The following is a 17818-nucleotide window of genomic DNA, read 5'->3' on the forward strand; positions in this document are numbered from 1 at the left end:
GTACAATAAAATACACATTGCTGAGTTTATAAAATACCCAATATTTTTGAATATGTGAGTCAAGAGCTTATAGGGCCCCTAAAAGGAAAATGTTATAAAGTGTGAGACGTAAAAAGATTTATTTGATTAAAATTTTAAAAATCAAATGTTTGAGGATCTAAGTGCAAGATGATTCTGCTAGATAAGAGTTTTGCCTTAAATACAAAATACGGAAATTGAAAGCTATGAAATTGTCAAAAAGACCCAGTAATATGTTTAATACAAAGAATTCATTTCACAAAGTTTTATTTAGCCTTACTATGTGCCAGGTACTTGAAATTTTATTCTTTTGTAAATATGAAAACAGTAGTAGCTGGGAATGCTATAGGTGTTGTAGAACGAACATGGACTTTGGAATTTGACAGATTTAGGTTGAAATACCAGCTCCTACTACTAATCAGCTGTGTTTCCTGGATTATCTTTAGAACTACTTTTTGTCTGTAACATGAGCACAGTACTTACGTATCATGTAGGTTAGTTGTGATGATGTCTGTAGAACATCTAGCAGAATGCTTGACACAGAGCTACTCAGTAATTGGTAGGTTTTATTATTGGCAAATTATATATTTCAGTCTAATATGTAATATTGTTTGCAGGTAGAAGATGGACCATCTAGTGTAACAGTGTTATCACATGAAGAAGATGCTATGTCATTATTTAGTCCCTCCATCAAGCAAGGTAAAGCTTACTTCCTAATCAAAATATTACATTCCAGGATTGTCACTTTAAACTAATCTGATATTGTTGGACTTCTAGTATTCCTTTTTGCATAATATGTTTCATAGAAAGAGACTTACTTTTTTTTTTTTTATTTGAAGATTGGTACCTGAGCTAATATCTGTTGCCAGTCTTTTTTTTTTCTTCTTCTTCTTCTCCCCAAAGCCCCCCAGTACATAGTTGTATATTCTAGTTGTAGGTCCTTCTAGTTCTGCTGTGTAGGATGCTGCCTCACCATGGCTTGATGAGTGGTGCTATGTCCACGCCCAGGGTCCAAACCGGCGAAACCCTGGACTACCGAAGCAGAGTGTGTGAACTTAACCACTCGGTCATGTGGCTGGCCCCCTAGAAAGGAACCTATCTTAAAATGATGGATTTATTGCTTATCTTGTATTAGGAGAAGGAAGTTCAGGTGATAGAAATTCTGTTTTGAATTGACGGAACTTCCTTCCTTTTTTACCAATAAAAATAGTTCTCATCTGTAAAATGAGATTGGATGAGATCATTGCTTAAGGTCTCTCTCAGATCTAAAGACTTAATTTACAAATTAGACTTTACTGTAATTTTGTTGTGTCCCAACCCCTGCAAGTTAGAAGAAGTGTCATTAACAGATATTTATTCAGCACATTATGTGTAGGCACTGTTCTCAGCACTGGGGATACAGCGGTCAAGACTCCACTTTGAAAGTGTCTGATTTGTGCTCCTTGTGAGTGGAACAGAGAGGAACAGTATATTAGTTCTTTTACAAAATCTGACTTTTGATGGAAGCAAAGGAAGTCATCCTTTGGTATGTGTTTTTTAGGGACAAAGCTTTGTTTTAATGTTTGGAATAAATAGAGAGGGTTAGCCTCTGCGTGACCTAAAACAAGAATAAGAAAAAAGTCCATCTGAATAAGAAAGAGGTGATCTTTCATGAAATAAATTAAGTGGTTGATGGTTTGAAGTAGCTTGGTGAGTTAACAATTTAGATTCTTTGGCCTATTTTCCTACCCTAGGATATAAGGAATGTGTAATCGCCTTCTTGTGCCTATGCTCTGGCTTTTTCAAAAGGTGGACCATCTACCACATTCTGGAGTATTTTTTGAGGTGGAGCTAGGAAATCCTTGGTTTTTAATAAGCACTCTAGATGATTTTTACATACTCTAAGATTTCAGAACTACCATTTTAGTGAATCTTTAGAACTGACACTCAGAGGCACTTGGAAAGTGACTTTCATCTTTCTAAAAGTGTGGGCTATTTCTAGTCATCTGATATCCTGAGGATGCTTTAGAAGGTTTTAGAGCAAACAGCAATTATTATTTTTTTTTCTTGTGTGGAAATATAAGAGAAAATTAACTTCCACTTGTATTTTTTCTTAAATAATCCTGTATTTTTTTCCTAAAACTGGAAAAAAAAGTAAAAAGGAAAATAAAATTCTAGAACTAAAATGAAGCTTAACTAAGAGATAATATTTATTGAATGCTTAAGTGCCTGGTATAGGGCAAAGTACTTTACCTACGTTCTATCACATTTAATTCTTGCCATTACTGAGGCATAGAGAGGTTAAGTAACTTGCTCAGGGTCGTATTGTTAGTGTTGGAGTCAGGAGTCAAATTAATAGTCTGTCTGACTCAAGAGCCAGAGCACTTAATTGTTGTACTATGCTTCCTTTCCATTTCAAGAAGATAGAAAAATAAAAATGTGTGTGTGTTTAATTCTCTTGTCCTAATAGTGTTTATATTTTTATTTGATATATTATTCATATACAGTACTTAGTTATGTTATGGATTATGTAGCCTTTGGTGAATTTCCTGGGGAAGGTACTACCATTTATTTACAACTTTATTTCTATGAAAAAAATTTCTAGATTGTAAATCATGATTTCTTATTGGATAACACCCTTAGAAATGTAAAGTTATATGTCTAGCTTAAATAAATAGAATAATACTTATTTGGTCAGTAGTAGAATTTTTGATTTTGTTTTCTGATTGACATATGTAGATGCTCCACGCCCTTCTGGTCATGCTCGTCCTCCATCAACCAGTTTGATTTATGACTCAGACCTGGCTGTCTCTTATACTGACCTTGATAATCTCTTCAATTCTGATGAAGATGAACTAACAGTGAGTATCCTGTTAATGATTAAGATTATAATTTGTTTTCCTTGATTTTATGCGCTTATTTTTCAGAAGTGATGTGGGACTTGAATGCTGTGTTTTAGCCCTGAACAATAGGAAATATTTTGGAATAAAATTTCATTAATTGGTGTCTTTTATAAACCTTATGTTTGAGCAGTCTTGACATAGTGTCACCTATAAACTTTGAGTTTTTTTTTTATTTTGTATATTTGAAGGACACATATGATTAAGCTTAATTTGAGCTCTGCCATATTTTCTTTTTCTGCAGTCTTTAGGAAGCAGAATTATGTTACTATTCTCCGATCCTCTAGTTTGAGAAGTGACCCTGGAATTGACTCATATAGAGAATAAGAAATAATTAACATTAAAATAATATGTCCTGTCAATTTATTAAGGAATACTACTTATTTTGAATTTGGCATCACAGCCATTATTATAAGACAGGTACATACTATAATAATGAAAGAGGAAGAAAAAGTAATATTTAATCTTTAACACCCATTGGCAGAGAAAGGTGAAGATAAAATAAAAGAAAGCTTAAAATGAAATTTCGTAGAATGTCAAGCCTCTGGCAAATTAATGAATTGGGTGCTACATTATCATAAAAGGGAATTCCTTTTTCATCTGCATAAAGGTAGCTTGGAAATTTCTGTAGTACATTTGGTCTTTCTTATTCTACATAATGTATCCTTTTAATCCTCTCTCATCATATACATGTGTATATCTATCTATCTGTCTATCTATCTATCTATCTATATATATACACAAACAAACACATATATGCACATTTGGTGTTTTCAGTTAAATGACTTAAGCCAGATATAGCTGAACATAAACTTTTACTCTATATCCCATATTATATTATATTGTAAGGTGCCATGTACTGGGTAAATATATCCCTGACTACTTTGGTACTTTTATACTTTCTCTCTGTTACCATTCATATATCAGCTGTGGCTCTTCTGAGGTAAAAAGGTTGTAATCAGGGCTCGGTCTACATATTTATGAAAAAATGGCTAACAAGACATGTTGGAACTAGGTTGTCAGCTCTAAACACATTGGTGACAGATTGATGATGCTACAACTTGATATGTTCAATGTATTAAAACTTATTTTTAGTTAGAGATCCTTTGTTTTGTCATATGAGATCTTCCTGAAGTTTGTGCTTGAAACCTGTTGTAGCATTTTTGCAGGGATGAGGAAATTATTAAAAAAGGCGAAAATGTAGAAAAGAATTCAGAGGGGTGATTGATTATATATAAACTTCAATGTCTTTTATTTAAGGGGACAAATGCTTTATGAGTATCTTTTAGAAGCAATTCTGATGTTAATCACAAACCTTTGTTATTGCAGGTTTTCTTATTTTTCTTATTTTAACAGGTTTTAAGTGGTAGGTTATTCTTGCTTCTGTGTGTTTTGAAAGTATTGGTCATTTTCTTTGGAGGAATCTTTCCCTGTTAATTTGGAGGATTATCAAATAAACAGAGAAACTAATCTGGGTCCACCGATTGCCTAAAATGTGTTTTATGTCCTTAAATTGTATCTAGTACGTATTTGGCTCTAGCACAGATTCAAAGTATTACTTTTGATGAATGGGCTCTACTTGCACGTTACATCTGAGTGATTACTATCTTGAAATCACATTGGATATAAAATTTCAGATAAAAATGTGGGTTTTTTTCTTTTAATAGCCTGGATCTAAAAAATCAGTGAATGGATCTGATGATAAATCTGGCTGCAAGGAATCAAAGACAGGAAATCTGGACCCGTTATCTTGCATAAGTAAGCTTTCCAAATCTGTGCTCCAGATAAATCTGTAAACTATTTATCTCAGCCACGTTGCCTACTCTTTTGTTTTAAACATAGATTAACTTCTTTTTAGTTTTATGTTAAAATGTCTTTTATTAATTTATAGGCACTGCAGATCTTCATAAAATGTATCCGACACCACCATCATTGGAACAGCATATTATGGGATTTTCCCCAATGAATATGAATAATAAAGAATATGGTAGTATGGATACAACACCTGGAGGAACTGTTCTAGAAGGAAATAGTTCTAGTATAGGAGCACAGTTCAAAATTGAGGTTGATGAAGGATTCTGTAGCCCAAAACCTTCTGAAATTAAAGTGAGTATTTTATTTTTCTAGAAAAATAATTCACTTCCTATATTTTCATATAGAATTAGTTTGTTGATATATTCAAAAATCCTTTCATAGTGATTCTGATTTTCTAGTTAACAAAATTGAAGACTGAATTCTGGTGACACTATTCAGAATGCATTTAAGAAAAGAATAGAATTATTTTGTTTAAAGAAAGGGAAAAAAGACTAGAGTCACTTTGTTTTTTTTCTCCTGTAAAATAAGATGCTGAAAGTCATGGTTTTTATATTGTAGGATTTTTCTTATGTCTATAAGCCTGAAAATTGTCAAGTTCTAGTGGGATGTTCCATGTTTGCACCTCTAAAAACTCTACCAAGCCAATGTCTGCCTCCTATCAAATTGCCAGAAGAGTGTATTTACCGTCAGAGTTGGACTGTTGGAAAATTGGAATTGCTTCCTTCAGGGCCTGCATTGCCATTCATCAAAGATGGGTATGATTTAAATTTATGTTATTGGTATAATAGGTGAATGCTTAAAAAGCTTTAATTTTTTTTCACAGAAGTACCTGGTATGCTGGTACCTGGAAAAAGAGATTGAGTTTTGAAAATTCTAAAAATGTTTTCTGATTAATAGGTTATAAAGTTATTAGTTGGGTATGAATAAACTATTGGAAAACTTAAGACCATTGTACTTTGATTATTTGCTCCAGAAGCACCTTTTATTTTGGTCTAAAATCAGGATTTTTTTGTCTTTTTTTTTTTTTAACAATCAGTGGCATCTTAGAATCAATGAGATTTGAGTATTTGTAGAAGAAGAAATGTGTAGATAGTAAATGTGGATGTCTAGGTGTAAATAAGTGTATACAGATTTTATTTATAATTTTGGAACTAGTTGATTGGTCCTGAGCCCACAGTAATCACCTAGAGTGGATATATTAACTAGAAATACATTTTAATTACACTTGTAATTTTTGCAGTGATTGTGCTGTCATAATTTTCAGTGTTACTGAAAAACGCTTGTGACATTTTTAGTTGTATTTCACGTTACTAATATAATTCTTTATGTATATGTTTGACTTTCTTTCACCCTGGTGACACTAGTGATGGAAGTACTATGGATCAAGAATATGGCCCTGCTTACACACCTCAAACTCATACTTCTTTTGGGATGCCTCCTAGCAGCGCACCTCCCAGTAACAGTGGAGCAGGAATTCTTCCTTCTCCATCTACCCCTAGGTTTCCAACTCCAAGGACTCCAAGGACTCCAAGGACTCCCCGTGGAGCTGGTGGACCTGCTAGTGCTCAAGGTTCAGTCAAATATGAAAATTCAGACTTGTATTCACCAGCTTCCACCCCATCCACCTGCAGACCCCTTAATTCTGTTGAACCTGCTACTGTTCCTTCCATCCCTGAAGCACACAGTCTGTATGTAAACCTCATTCTTTCAGAATCAGTTATGAATTTGTTTAAAGACTGTAACTTTGATAGTTGCTGTATCTGTGTCTGCAACATGAATATCAAGGGTGCCGATGTTGGAGTTTACATTCCCGATCCAACGCAGGAAGCACAGTATAGGTGTACCTGTGGCTTCAGTGCTGTCATGAACAGAAAATTTGGAAACAATTCAGGATTATTTCTTGAAGATGAACTAGATATCATAGGACGCAACACAGAATGTGGCAAAGAAGCAGAAAAACGTTTTGAAGCTCTCAGGGCTACTTCTGCTGAACATGTTAATGGAGGACTAAAGGAATCTGAAAAATTGCCTGATGAGTTGATATTATTGCTACAAGATCAGTGCACTAATTTATTTTCACCCTTTGGAGCAGCAGACCAAGATCCTTTCCCCAAAATTGGTGTAATTAGCAATTGGGTACGTGTTGAAGAGCGTGACTGTTGCAATGACTGCTACCTTGCATTAGAACATGGGCGTCAGTTCATGGATAACATGTCAGGAGGAAAAGTTGATGAAGCACTTGTGAAAAGTTCATGCTTACACCCCTGGTCCAAAAGAAATGGTAAGTACGTTAATGGAGTAAATTTTCTGTTTATCTTCCTTTAGTTGTATGACTTTGTTTTCTTTCTTAGGAGAAAGTATTACAGACAGTTTCCCATGTAGCTAATAGAGACACTTCAATTTGAACTTAAAACTCCTTTAAGGATGACATTTTTAAAGGGAGAATTTCCTAGCCGTTTAGTTTAATTTCAGCAATAACAGTATGATTATTCTAAGTCTGTAATTATGTACTTCTGTAGGATTGTAAAAGGCACTTTTCACATGTTAATCAGTATACAATTGCTAGTTCTCTGCTCTATTCAACATTCTTTCATTTATTAAATACTTATTGAGCACCTAGTATGTGCCAGGCACGGTTCTTTTATAAAGTGTAGTGTTGAATGAAACAAACATATTTCCTGCCCTTTTTGAGCCTATACTTTAGTGGAGAAGACAAAATAAACAAGAAAATAAGTAATTATATACTATCAGGTAGTGACAAGTGCTTTGAAGGAAAAAAAGCAGGGTAAAGGAGTACAAGAATGTACTATTTTAGATGTATGGTAGAGAAGATATTACTGAGAGTCAGCATTTGAGCAAAGACCTACGTAAAGTGGGAGAATGTGACCAGTGTGGCTAACCAAGGGAAGAGTGTTTCAGACAGTGCAAAGTGCCGAGACCCTGAGAGGACAGTGTGCTTAATATGTTTGAGGAACAGTAAGGAGGCAGTGTTGCTGGAATGAACTTGGGTGATAGGGAGACTGGTAGGAGATGAAGTCTAAGAGATAGCCAGCCACCAAAATCATGTAGGGTCTTATGGACCGCATAAAGCCTTTATAGTTTATTCTAAGAGTAATGGGAAGCTATAAGAGAGTTGTGAGCAGAGAAGCAACATTCTTTTTCTGTTTATGTTTTAAAAGATCACTCTGGCTGTTGTGTTGTGGGTTGTGAAGGTGAGAATAGAAGCAGATAGATCAGTTAGGAGTCAGTTACGGTAGTCCAGGTAAAAGATGCTGGTGGCTTAGGCAAGATTGTAAACGAAAGAGATGTAGTTAAGAACATAGGCTGTGGAGCAGACTGCTTGGTTTGAAACAGGGCTCCATCACTATATACTAACTGTTACCTTGGGCAAGTTATTTAACTTCTCTGTGCCTCAATTTCTTAAAATAGAGTCAATAATAGTATTTACCTCATATAGAATTGAGAGGATCGGATGAGCTAATACATATAAAACAGAGAGCAGTGCCTGGCACAAGGTAAGAACTCAAATATTAGCAGTCGTAATAGTAGTAATAACAACAGCAGCAGTAGCATTAGTGGTACTGTATTTTTATTGTTAGTTGCTTTAAAGAACCAACTCATCTTGAAATTTTCATCACAAGAAAAAGAAATTTTGTAACTGTGTATGAAGACAGATGTTAACTGGACTTACTATGGTGATCATTTTGCAATGTATACAAATATTGAATTATGTTGTATACCTGAAACTGGTATAATGTTATGTCAGTTATACCTCAGTAAAAAATTTAAAATAGAACCAACTCAGGGTGGCCCCATAGCTCATAGCACTGGTCTTGTAAAAAAGAACCACCTTATGTCAATTATGCCTCAAAAAAAAAAGAACCAACTTACATACCAGATAATGGAAAATATTGAGCCTTGCCCTGTGTACATTTTTTGTCTAACAGTAAACATTGATGTAAACAGAACCCTCTTCAGCCATAAAGATGAATTTCATCCTAAGAACTTGTATTAAGAAAATAATTCAAAACAAAAAAAGAGAGAAATGCCTTTACATTTTAATTTAAAATTTTCAGTATAAATACAAGTAACCTAGGGATATAATTGAAAACTTAAATGTGCAGTATTGGAGTACTTTCATTAAATTATAGCAGCATCATAAAATAGTGGCAACTTTTACATAAGAACCTTTGCCCTAATTGTTTCCTCTGCCTGGGACACTCAGGTATTTACATGGGTAACTCTCTTGTCTCCTTTAAATTTTGTCAGATATCGTATTCTCAATATAAAATTGCAAATCCCTCTTCATGTTCTCCTTCCTGCTGCTTTTGGACTTTTTTCCCATATGGTTTGTTTATTACCTTCTAACATATTATATAATTTAATGATTAATTATTGTCTCTCACTCCATTAAATTTACCTGTGCAAGTTGTGTGTTAGGGCAGGGTTTTTGTCTGTTTTGTTTGTTGATATATATCCCAAACACCTAGAACAATGCCTGCCTTATAGTAGATGTCCAAGGTGTTGAAATATTTGTTTGAGGGAAATAAAAGTCTACAAACTATAGTTAGTATTTTTTAATGGTAAAGTTTATTTTTTTCAAGAGAGAAAAAGCTTTGTTCTAATTATAAAAAATACATACTTGTTGAAAAGAAAGTTAAGCATCTAGACAGTACAGAAAAGTACTGGTAAAAATTGCCCCATTTCTGCCCACCCCCATCATCACACCACTCCATGATTGCCCTTTTTGAAACAGTTTTATTGACATACCATACAATTCGTCCATATAAAGTCTACAATTAGGGGCCGGCCCGGTGGCGCAGCGGTTAAGTGCGCACATTCCGCTTTGGTGGCCCGGGGTTCACCTGTTTGGATCCCGGGTGTGGACATGGCACCGCTTGGCACACCATGCTGTGGTAGGCGTCCCACATGTAAAGTAGAGGAAGATGGGCATGGATGTTAGCTCAGGGCCAGTCTTCCTCAGCGAAAAGAGGAGGATTGGCAGCAGTTAGCTCAGGGCTAATCCTCCTTAAAAAATAAATAAATAAATAAATAAAGTGTACAATTAAATGGGTTTTGGTATTCACAGAATTGTGTAGCCATCACCACAGTCAACTTTAGAACATTTTAATCACTCCAAAAAGAAACCCCATATCCATTTGCAGTCACTCCCTATTTCCCTCCAACCCCTCCCTCCCAGCAGTAGGCAACCACCAGTCCACTTTCTGTCTCTCTAGATTTGCCTCTTTTGTACATTTCATATAAATAGAATCGTACCGTATATGGTCTTTTGTGATTGGCTTCTTCACTTAGCATAATGTTTTCAAGGTTCACCCATGTTGTAGCAAGTATTAGTACTTTGTTCCTTTTTATTGCCAAATAATATTCCGTTGTATGAGTATACCACATTCTATTTACCCGTTCCTCCACTGATGGACATTTGGGATGTTTCCACTCTTTGGCTATTATGAATAATGCTGCTATGAACATTTGTGTACAAGTTTTTATCTGAACATATGTTTTTATTACTCTTCAGTTGACTTGCTGGGTCATTATAACTCTGTTTTACCTTTTGAGGAACTGCCAGACTATTTTCCAAAGCAGCTGCACTGTTTTACATTCCCACCAACAATGTGTGAGGGTTCCACTTTCTCTACATCCTCATTAACTCTTTTCATTATGCCTTTTTGATTATAGTCATCCTGGTGGATGTGAAGTGTTAACCTCATTGCAGTTTTGATTTGTATTTCCCTAATGACTAATGATGTTGAGTATCTTTTTATGTGCTTATTGTCCGTTTGTATACTTCTTTGGAGAAATGTCTTTTCAGATCCTTTGCCCAGTTTTTGGTTAGGTGTTTTGTCTTTTCATTATTGAGTTTAAAAGTTCTTTATATGTTCTGGATACAAGTCCCTTATCAGATGTGTGATTTGCACATATTTTCTCCTATTCTTTGGGTTGTCTTTTCACTTTCTTGATGCTATTCTTTGAAGCAGAAACGTTTTCAATTTTGATGAAGTTCAGTGTATTTATTCTCTTGTTCCTTGTGCATTTTGTGTTTACTCCTATGTTTTTTTCTAAGAGTTTTATAGTTTTAGCCCTTATATTTGGGTCTGTAATCCATTTGGAATTAATTTTTGTATATAGTGTAAGGAAGGAGTCCAACTTTATTCTTTTGCATGTGGATATCCAATTGTCCTAGAACCGTTTGTTGAAAAGAGTATCTTTCCCCATTAAATTGTTATGGCACTTTTGTCAAAAATCAGTTGACCATAAATCTGAGGTTTTATTTCTGGACGTTCAATTCTATTCTATTGATCTGTATGTCTATTTTTTGTGATCACTCTTAAAAAATCATTATATATCCTTTTTTTTTAACTTTTTTTTTTTCCCAAAGAAGATTAGCCCTGAGCTAACTACTGCCAGTCCTCCTCTTTTTTGCTGAGGAAGCCTGGCCCTGAGCTAACATCCGTGCGCATCTTCCTCTACTGTATATGTGGGACACCTACCACAGCATCGTGTGCCAAGCAGTGCCATGTCTGCACCCGGGATCTGAACTGGCGAACCCCGGGCTGCTGAGAAGTGGAACGTGCGCACCTAACCACTGCGCCACCAGGCTGGCCCCTATATATCCTTTTTTTTTTTTTTTTTTTAAAGATTTTATTTTTCCTTTTTCTCCCCAAAGCCCCCCGGTACATAGTTGTATATTCTTCGTTGTGGGTCCTTCTAGTTGTGGCATGTGGGACGCTGCCTCAGCGTGGTCTGATGAGCAGTGCCATGTCCGCGCCCAGAATCCGAACCAACGAAACACTGGGCCGCCTGCAGCGGAGCGCGCGAACTTAACCACTCGGCCACGAGGCCAGTCCCCACTATATATCCTTTTAACCATTGCTTTCCATCCAGGTCTCAGCTTAAATAGAGACCTGGCACTTGTCAAAATTCTTTTTTCATGTCAGTCTCCTCCACGAGATTACAACATCCTTGAAGACATGAATAAGAATTTATTTACACAGTATTTTCAGCAGCTAGCATAATTCCCGGCCCATAATAGGTCTTCTGTACATATATATACGCAGAAACACACACATATATACATATATATAGATGTGTGTGTGTGTGAGGAAGATTGTCCCTGGGCTAACATCCCTGCCAGTCTTCCTCTATTTTGTATGTGGGATGCCCCCACAGCATGGCTTGATGAGTCGTGTGTATGTCTGTACCTGGGGTCCGAACCTGTGCACCCTAGGCCACTGAAGTGCAGCGTGCAAACTTAACCGCTATGCTACCAGGCCGGACTCTAAATAAATAACTAAATGAATGAATAAATAAATTTATTTTTTTTGTGAGGAAGATTGGCCCTGAACTAACATCTGTTGCCAGTCTTCCTATTTTTTTTTTTTTTTTTGCTTGAGGAAGATTGTTGCTGAACTAAGATCACTGCCACTCTTCCTCCACTTTATGTGGGATGCCGCCACAGCGTGACCTAATGAGTGGTGGTAGGTTTGCAGCTGGTATCCAAACCTATGAACCCCAGGCCAGAGAAGTGGAGCACACAAAGTTAACCACTACTCCACCTGGCCAGCCCCTAAATATATTTTTTAAAAGAACGGAAGAGTATTTATGAGAATCTCTCTGAATTAAAATCAAAATACAAGTTCCTGAGCTTCACCCAGATCAGAATTTCTCAGGGTAAGCTCTGCATATATGTTTTTAAAAAGTTCCTCATGTGATTATGATTAAACAACCTTAGCCAATGACAACTTTTTTTAGACTTTATGTGAATATTCATGTATGAATACACATAGTATTGTTTGCATATAATTTCTTCTACTGATAATTTTATAACTTGTTTTTTATTTACCAGTGTATTAGTCGTTAGTCCATTTCAGATAGCTGTTATCACTTTTAATGACTACACAGTGTTCCATTATGTATATAATGGTTTGTTTAAGTATAATAGTTATTAAGTAATATATCTGAAATTAAGTTACTTCTAATTTTGTACACTATTTAGATGTAGAGAATTAAAGCCAAAAATAATAAATTAGGCTGCAATAATAATGAATTAAAGTTGAATGATTTACTGTAACAGAGTGCTCAAACAAGTTTAATGGTACAATAAAGCCATACTGGATGGGCAGATTAATTATATCAGTAACATTTGGTTATTTATTTTTCTTTTAGCCATTTGACATTTAGGAGCAGCACCTTTTGTACCCATTCTGATAGTTTGGTCAGAAATGCAGATCATAATAATTTGTTAATCTACAAATCTATAAATCTGGGTTTATAAAATGTCTATGGATAATACAACACATTTTAGCAGTGTGAGCAAGTTTATCTGTTACTGTTCAAGTTCTGTATTTCAGAGTTGTTACAGTCTACTTTTTTTTTTTTAAAGATTGCCACCTGAGCTACCATCTGTTGCCAATCTTCTTCTTTTTTTTTTCCTTCTTCTATCCAAAGCCCCCCAGTACGTAGTTGTATATTCTAGTTGTAGGTCCTTCTGGTTGTGCTGTGTGGGATGCCACCTCAGCACAGCTTGATGAGTGGTGCCATGTCCGCGCCCAGGATCCGAACCAGCGAAACCAAAAAGGAAGAAATTTATTTGATTAATTTATAAATTGGTTGATGAGCTGATGAATAACTTTTATGGAGATGAGTTACAAAAGCTTTTTTATTATATCTCTTCTTGGTTTCAAATGCTAGGAGAACCATTTCTACAGATTATTTAAAATGGAACTTAATACAGTTTTCAGCACAAGCAGATGCTTAATCTTGATAATGAAGAGCTGAACTTCCCTAGGTGTATTTTTTATCTTAAAATTTTATTTCAAAATTATGTTGGTGTTAGCATTTCTTACTCACTTTTTTTTTTAATGGTTGTAGATCTGAGTATGCAGTGCTCACAGGATATACTTCGAATGCTCCTCTCTCTTCAGCCAGTTCTTCAGGATGCTATTCAGAAAAAAAGAACAGTAAGACCTTGGGGGGTTCAAGGTCCTCTCACTTGGCAACAATTTCATAAAATGGCTGGCCGAGGCTCTTATGGTAAGTAATTTATAGTAATGTGTATTGACTGATTTTATATCACTCCTCAGTTTCTTTGCCCAACTTGAATAAGCATATTCGTCTTCCTTAAATATTTTTGTGGCATATGCTTGACTTAAAGCCAGTATGATCAATCCTAGCCTTTCTTACTTTCCATGTTTCCAACATTTAATTTACAACCCCACTTCAGAAAGAGCAGCTTCACTTAGATCCATTTTTATGTATTAGACTGACCTGTAAGATTTTCAGTGAAGAAAGAATCATTCTGCTAAAATTTTTTAAAAGACTGAACACCACTTTTGTTGTAAATTAGCATTTTACAAAATTGAATGGAAAATGTGGTAAAAAGGAGGGAGTAATACTAGTGATAAAAGGCTTTAAGGTCTTCACTTAAAAAAAAAAGGAACAATGACAGAAATTTGATAGTTGTGACAAGAGTAGCAAGTGGATACTCTCAGTATGTTGCACAATAGATTTATCAACATAATGGAAAAGAACATTCAAAATGCTTAAATTGTCTGTTGAAGATTACCTCTGAAATATGGGATGATATGGAGCTTTTAAAATATATTTTAAAATATATTTGGGATAATGTTTCTTAACATTGAAATCTTTGACTTTTGTACATGGTTTTAGACTGCATTATGTACAGAAGTAGTAGATTTGCTCATAATTTCCTTTTCCTCCTTTTATTAGATGGCTGAATTATTTAAATCTCATTAAAAAGATTCAGTGAAAAATACAGGTTAATTATATTTTTACATTTTTTTAAAAACCAGAATAGTAAACACACGCATACACACACACACACACACACGGACGTACACATAGTTCTGCACCTTACTGATCAGTACCTACAAAGATGTCTTTCTTTTTTTTCAATGGCTGCATGAGTTTCATTGTTCTTTACAATGTGATATTATTGACTAGACTACTATTTAAGGACATATGGATTGTTTCCATTATTATCATTACAACTATTTTTCTGTAGTGCACACATCTCTGGATTAAAGCATGTGGGTATTTAAAAAAAATATTGCCAAGTTACTCTCTACGGAATCAATTTAAACTCCACCAGTAAAATGCCTGTTTCCTCAAACGCTTGCCAGTAGGGTACTGAGTAGATGGGTGAAAATGGTTGTTTTCATTATAGTTTGAGAGGTAGAATAATTCAGACTGTGAGGGTAGATATCCTGGGTTCTAATCCGATCTCTGTCTCTTCTTGTATGGTACTGGACAAATTGCCTAACTTCTTCATTCCTACTTTCTCATCTCTAAGATGAGCTTAAATATTAGTATCTGCTCTATATGGTTTTTGTGAGGATTAAATGGGTTAATATATGTAAAGATCTTTGAGCAGTACCTAGCACATTGTAAATGTTGTAATTGTTTACTATTAATTATTTTAAATTGTTTTCTCTTAAATCTTATATATAAGAGGTATTTCTGTTTCTGTGAACTTCGTTCATATTCTTTATCCATTTTTCTACTAGATTGTTGATCATTTTCTTGTGGATTAATAGGTCTCCTTTGGATGGTAAAGAAATTAACCTTTTGTCATATGCATTGCAAATCTTTTTTTCCAATTTGTGGTTAATCTTTTGGCTTTGTTTATAGTGTTTTTTTAATGCCAAAATTTTAAATTTATATAGTCAGATTAATCAGTTTTTAAATGGACAGGTTTTATGTTATGCTTAGAAAGGCTTTCCCCAATCCAGATTAATTAAAAATAAAAATTCTGGGGCCGGCCCTGTGGCTGAGTGGTTGAGTTCATGCATTCTGCTTCAGCAGCCTAGGATCTCACCGGTTCAGATGCTGGGTGCGGACATGGCACCGCTCATCAAGCCATGCTGAGGTGGCATCCCACATGCCCCAACTAGAGGGACTCACAACTAAAAATATACAACTATGTACCGGGGGGCTTTGGGAACAAAAAGGAAAAAAAAAAATCTTAAAAATAAATAAATAAAATCTTAAAAAATAAAAATAACTCCTCTCCCATGATTTCTTTTGTACTTCTAAGTTTTGTCATTCAAATTAAGTTTTTACATTTAAATGGAGTTATAAGTCATGTGTTTTATAAAGACCATTTAGCAAACTTGTAACTGTGGGAAAGTCTCAATCACTGGCTTTTCGTTTTTTTGTCTTTAATAATTCTACTACTAACAATGACTTTAGTAACTTTTGACATTTAAATAAAAAGACATGTACTGCTCTTAAATATTTTCTTAAAATATATTTCTTATTTAGGAACTGATGAATCCCCAGAACCACTGCCAATCCCCACGTTTTTGTTGGGTTATGATTATGATTTTCTGGTGCTTTCTCCATTTGCTCTCCCTTATTGGGAGAGACTTATGCTGGAACCCTATGGATCTCAAAGAGATATAGCCTATGTTGTACTATGTCCAGAAAATGAAGCCTTGTTAAATGGAGCCAAAAGCTTTTTTAGAGATCTTACTGCAATATATGAGGTAGGTGTTTAAAAAGAGGTGGCATTTTAAAACTACCTTATGATTTGTATGTTTATATATAAAATATACTGGGCAGTTCAGTTGACTGGGACAGAGTAATAATGATGTCAGACTGGATGTTTAGTTTTCATACTAGCCTTTGACCTAGACCCTTTGTTAGATGTGTGTACCGTGGATCGCAGTGGAAACCACCATACTGGAGGAAAAAACATTGAGAGAGTATATGTATGTCTCATTTAAGATAATCTTTTTCTGAAACAAGGGGTGACATTGTTAAATAGCCAGGAAATAAACTCCATTTATAAAAATTCTAGCCCTGATTCTCTAGGACCTCAGGTACTGACACTAGGCCTCACTTTTCTCATAAGTAAAATAAAGCTACGCTAGATCTTTCTAAGATCCATTCATTTCTGAAATTCTTGACTGATATTTTAAGTTATAATTCTCATGTCATATCCATCACTCAATGCAGTGATTACAAATTTTAAGTGCTATGGGACATAAAGTCTTATTTCATTATATCTTCCTTTTCCCATAAATGCTGGGAAATCCAGTCTTTAAAGTTTAATTTCTTTTACAATCTGAGTTGTTAGTTTGTGCTGGTTTAGCTCCTTATTAATGTTCTACTAATTACAAGATATCTGTAGTGTGTTTTGTAGCAATAAATATTTCCCGAAGAGTGTTATTTGGAACACTAGTCCTGCAAAATCTTCCCAGAAAAACAATCCATAGTTAAATAGGTTTGGGAAACATTGAGTATTATATTACCTTTTAGAGATTCACTATTCATATTAGATTATTAAAGCCTTTGAAGGTTTTACAGTAAAGAAATCCTCTGTGTGGGGCTGGCTCGGTGGTGCAGCAGTTAAGTTTGAACATTCCGCTTCTCGGTGGCCCAGGGTTCTCTGGTTCGGATCCCAGGTGTGGACATGGCACCGCTTGGCTCACCATGCTGTGGTAGGCGTCCCACATAGAAAGTAGAGGAAGATGGGCATGGATGTTACCTCAGGGCCAGGCTTTCTCAGCACAAAGAGGAGGACTGGCAGTAGTTAGCTCAGGGCTAATCTTCCTCAAAAAAAAAAGAAAGAAATCCTCTGTGTAAATTTTCTTAATCCAGTATTGCAAACTTATTTGATATTGGGCTTCTTGTAACAAATATCAGTGGCCCACAGAATTGGAGGGAAGAGTTGGCAAATACACAGTGTCTTTATATACTAATTTTTCTTTTGATTTGACTTGGGAATATGTGTATTTATATACATGAATTGGGGTAGAAGTACAATTTAAAATGACTGCAGGGGCCAGCCCCATGGCCGAGTGGTTAAGTTCACGTGCTCTGCTTTGGTGGCCCAGTGTTTCAACGGTTCAAATCCTGGACACAGACATGGCACCACTCATCAGGCCATGCTGAGGCGGCATCCCACATGCCACAACTAGAAGGACCCACAACTAAAAATACACAGCTATGTACTGGGGGATTTTGGGGAGAAAAAAGGGAAAATAAAATCTTAAAAAAAAAAGATCAAAAATAAATAAATAAAATAAAATGACTGCATTTTTATGCTCACTTATTTCTTTATT

The 17818-nt window shown here is 35.3% G+C and overlaps 1 protein-coding gene across 1 annotated transcript in view; it reads left to right on the top strand.

The window, feature by feature from the left end:
* MED13 (mediator complex subunit 13) overlaps positions 1–17818 on the top strand; it is a 101193-nt gene that overhangs the window by 58629 nt on the left and 24746 nt on the right. The window contains exons 11-18 of the mRNA XM_023652937.2: positions 636–717; positions 2737–2858; positions 4565–4655; positions 4789–5003; positions 5271–5467; positions 6077–6993; positions 13602–13763; positions 16014–16237. Of these exons, the coding sequence (XP_023508705.1) occupies positions 636–717; positions 2737–2858; positions 4565–4655; positions 4789–5003; positions 5271–5467; positions 6077–6993; positions 13602–13763; positions 16014–16237 (2010 nt within the window). The remainder of the gene's footprint in view (positions 1–635; positions 718–2736; positions 2859–4564; positions 4656–4788; positions 5004–5270; positions 5468–6076; positions 6994–13601; positions 13764–16013; positions 16238–17818) is intronic.

The sequence above is a fragment of the Equus caballus genome, chromosome 11 (assembly GCF_041296265.1).
Source record: "Equus caballus isolate H_3958 breed thoroughbred chromosome 11, TB-T2T, whole genome shotgun sequence".
Classification (NCBI taxonomy): domain Eukaryota; kingdom Metazoa; phylum Chordata; class Mammalia; order Perissodactyla; family Equidae; genus Equus; species Equus caballus.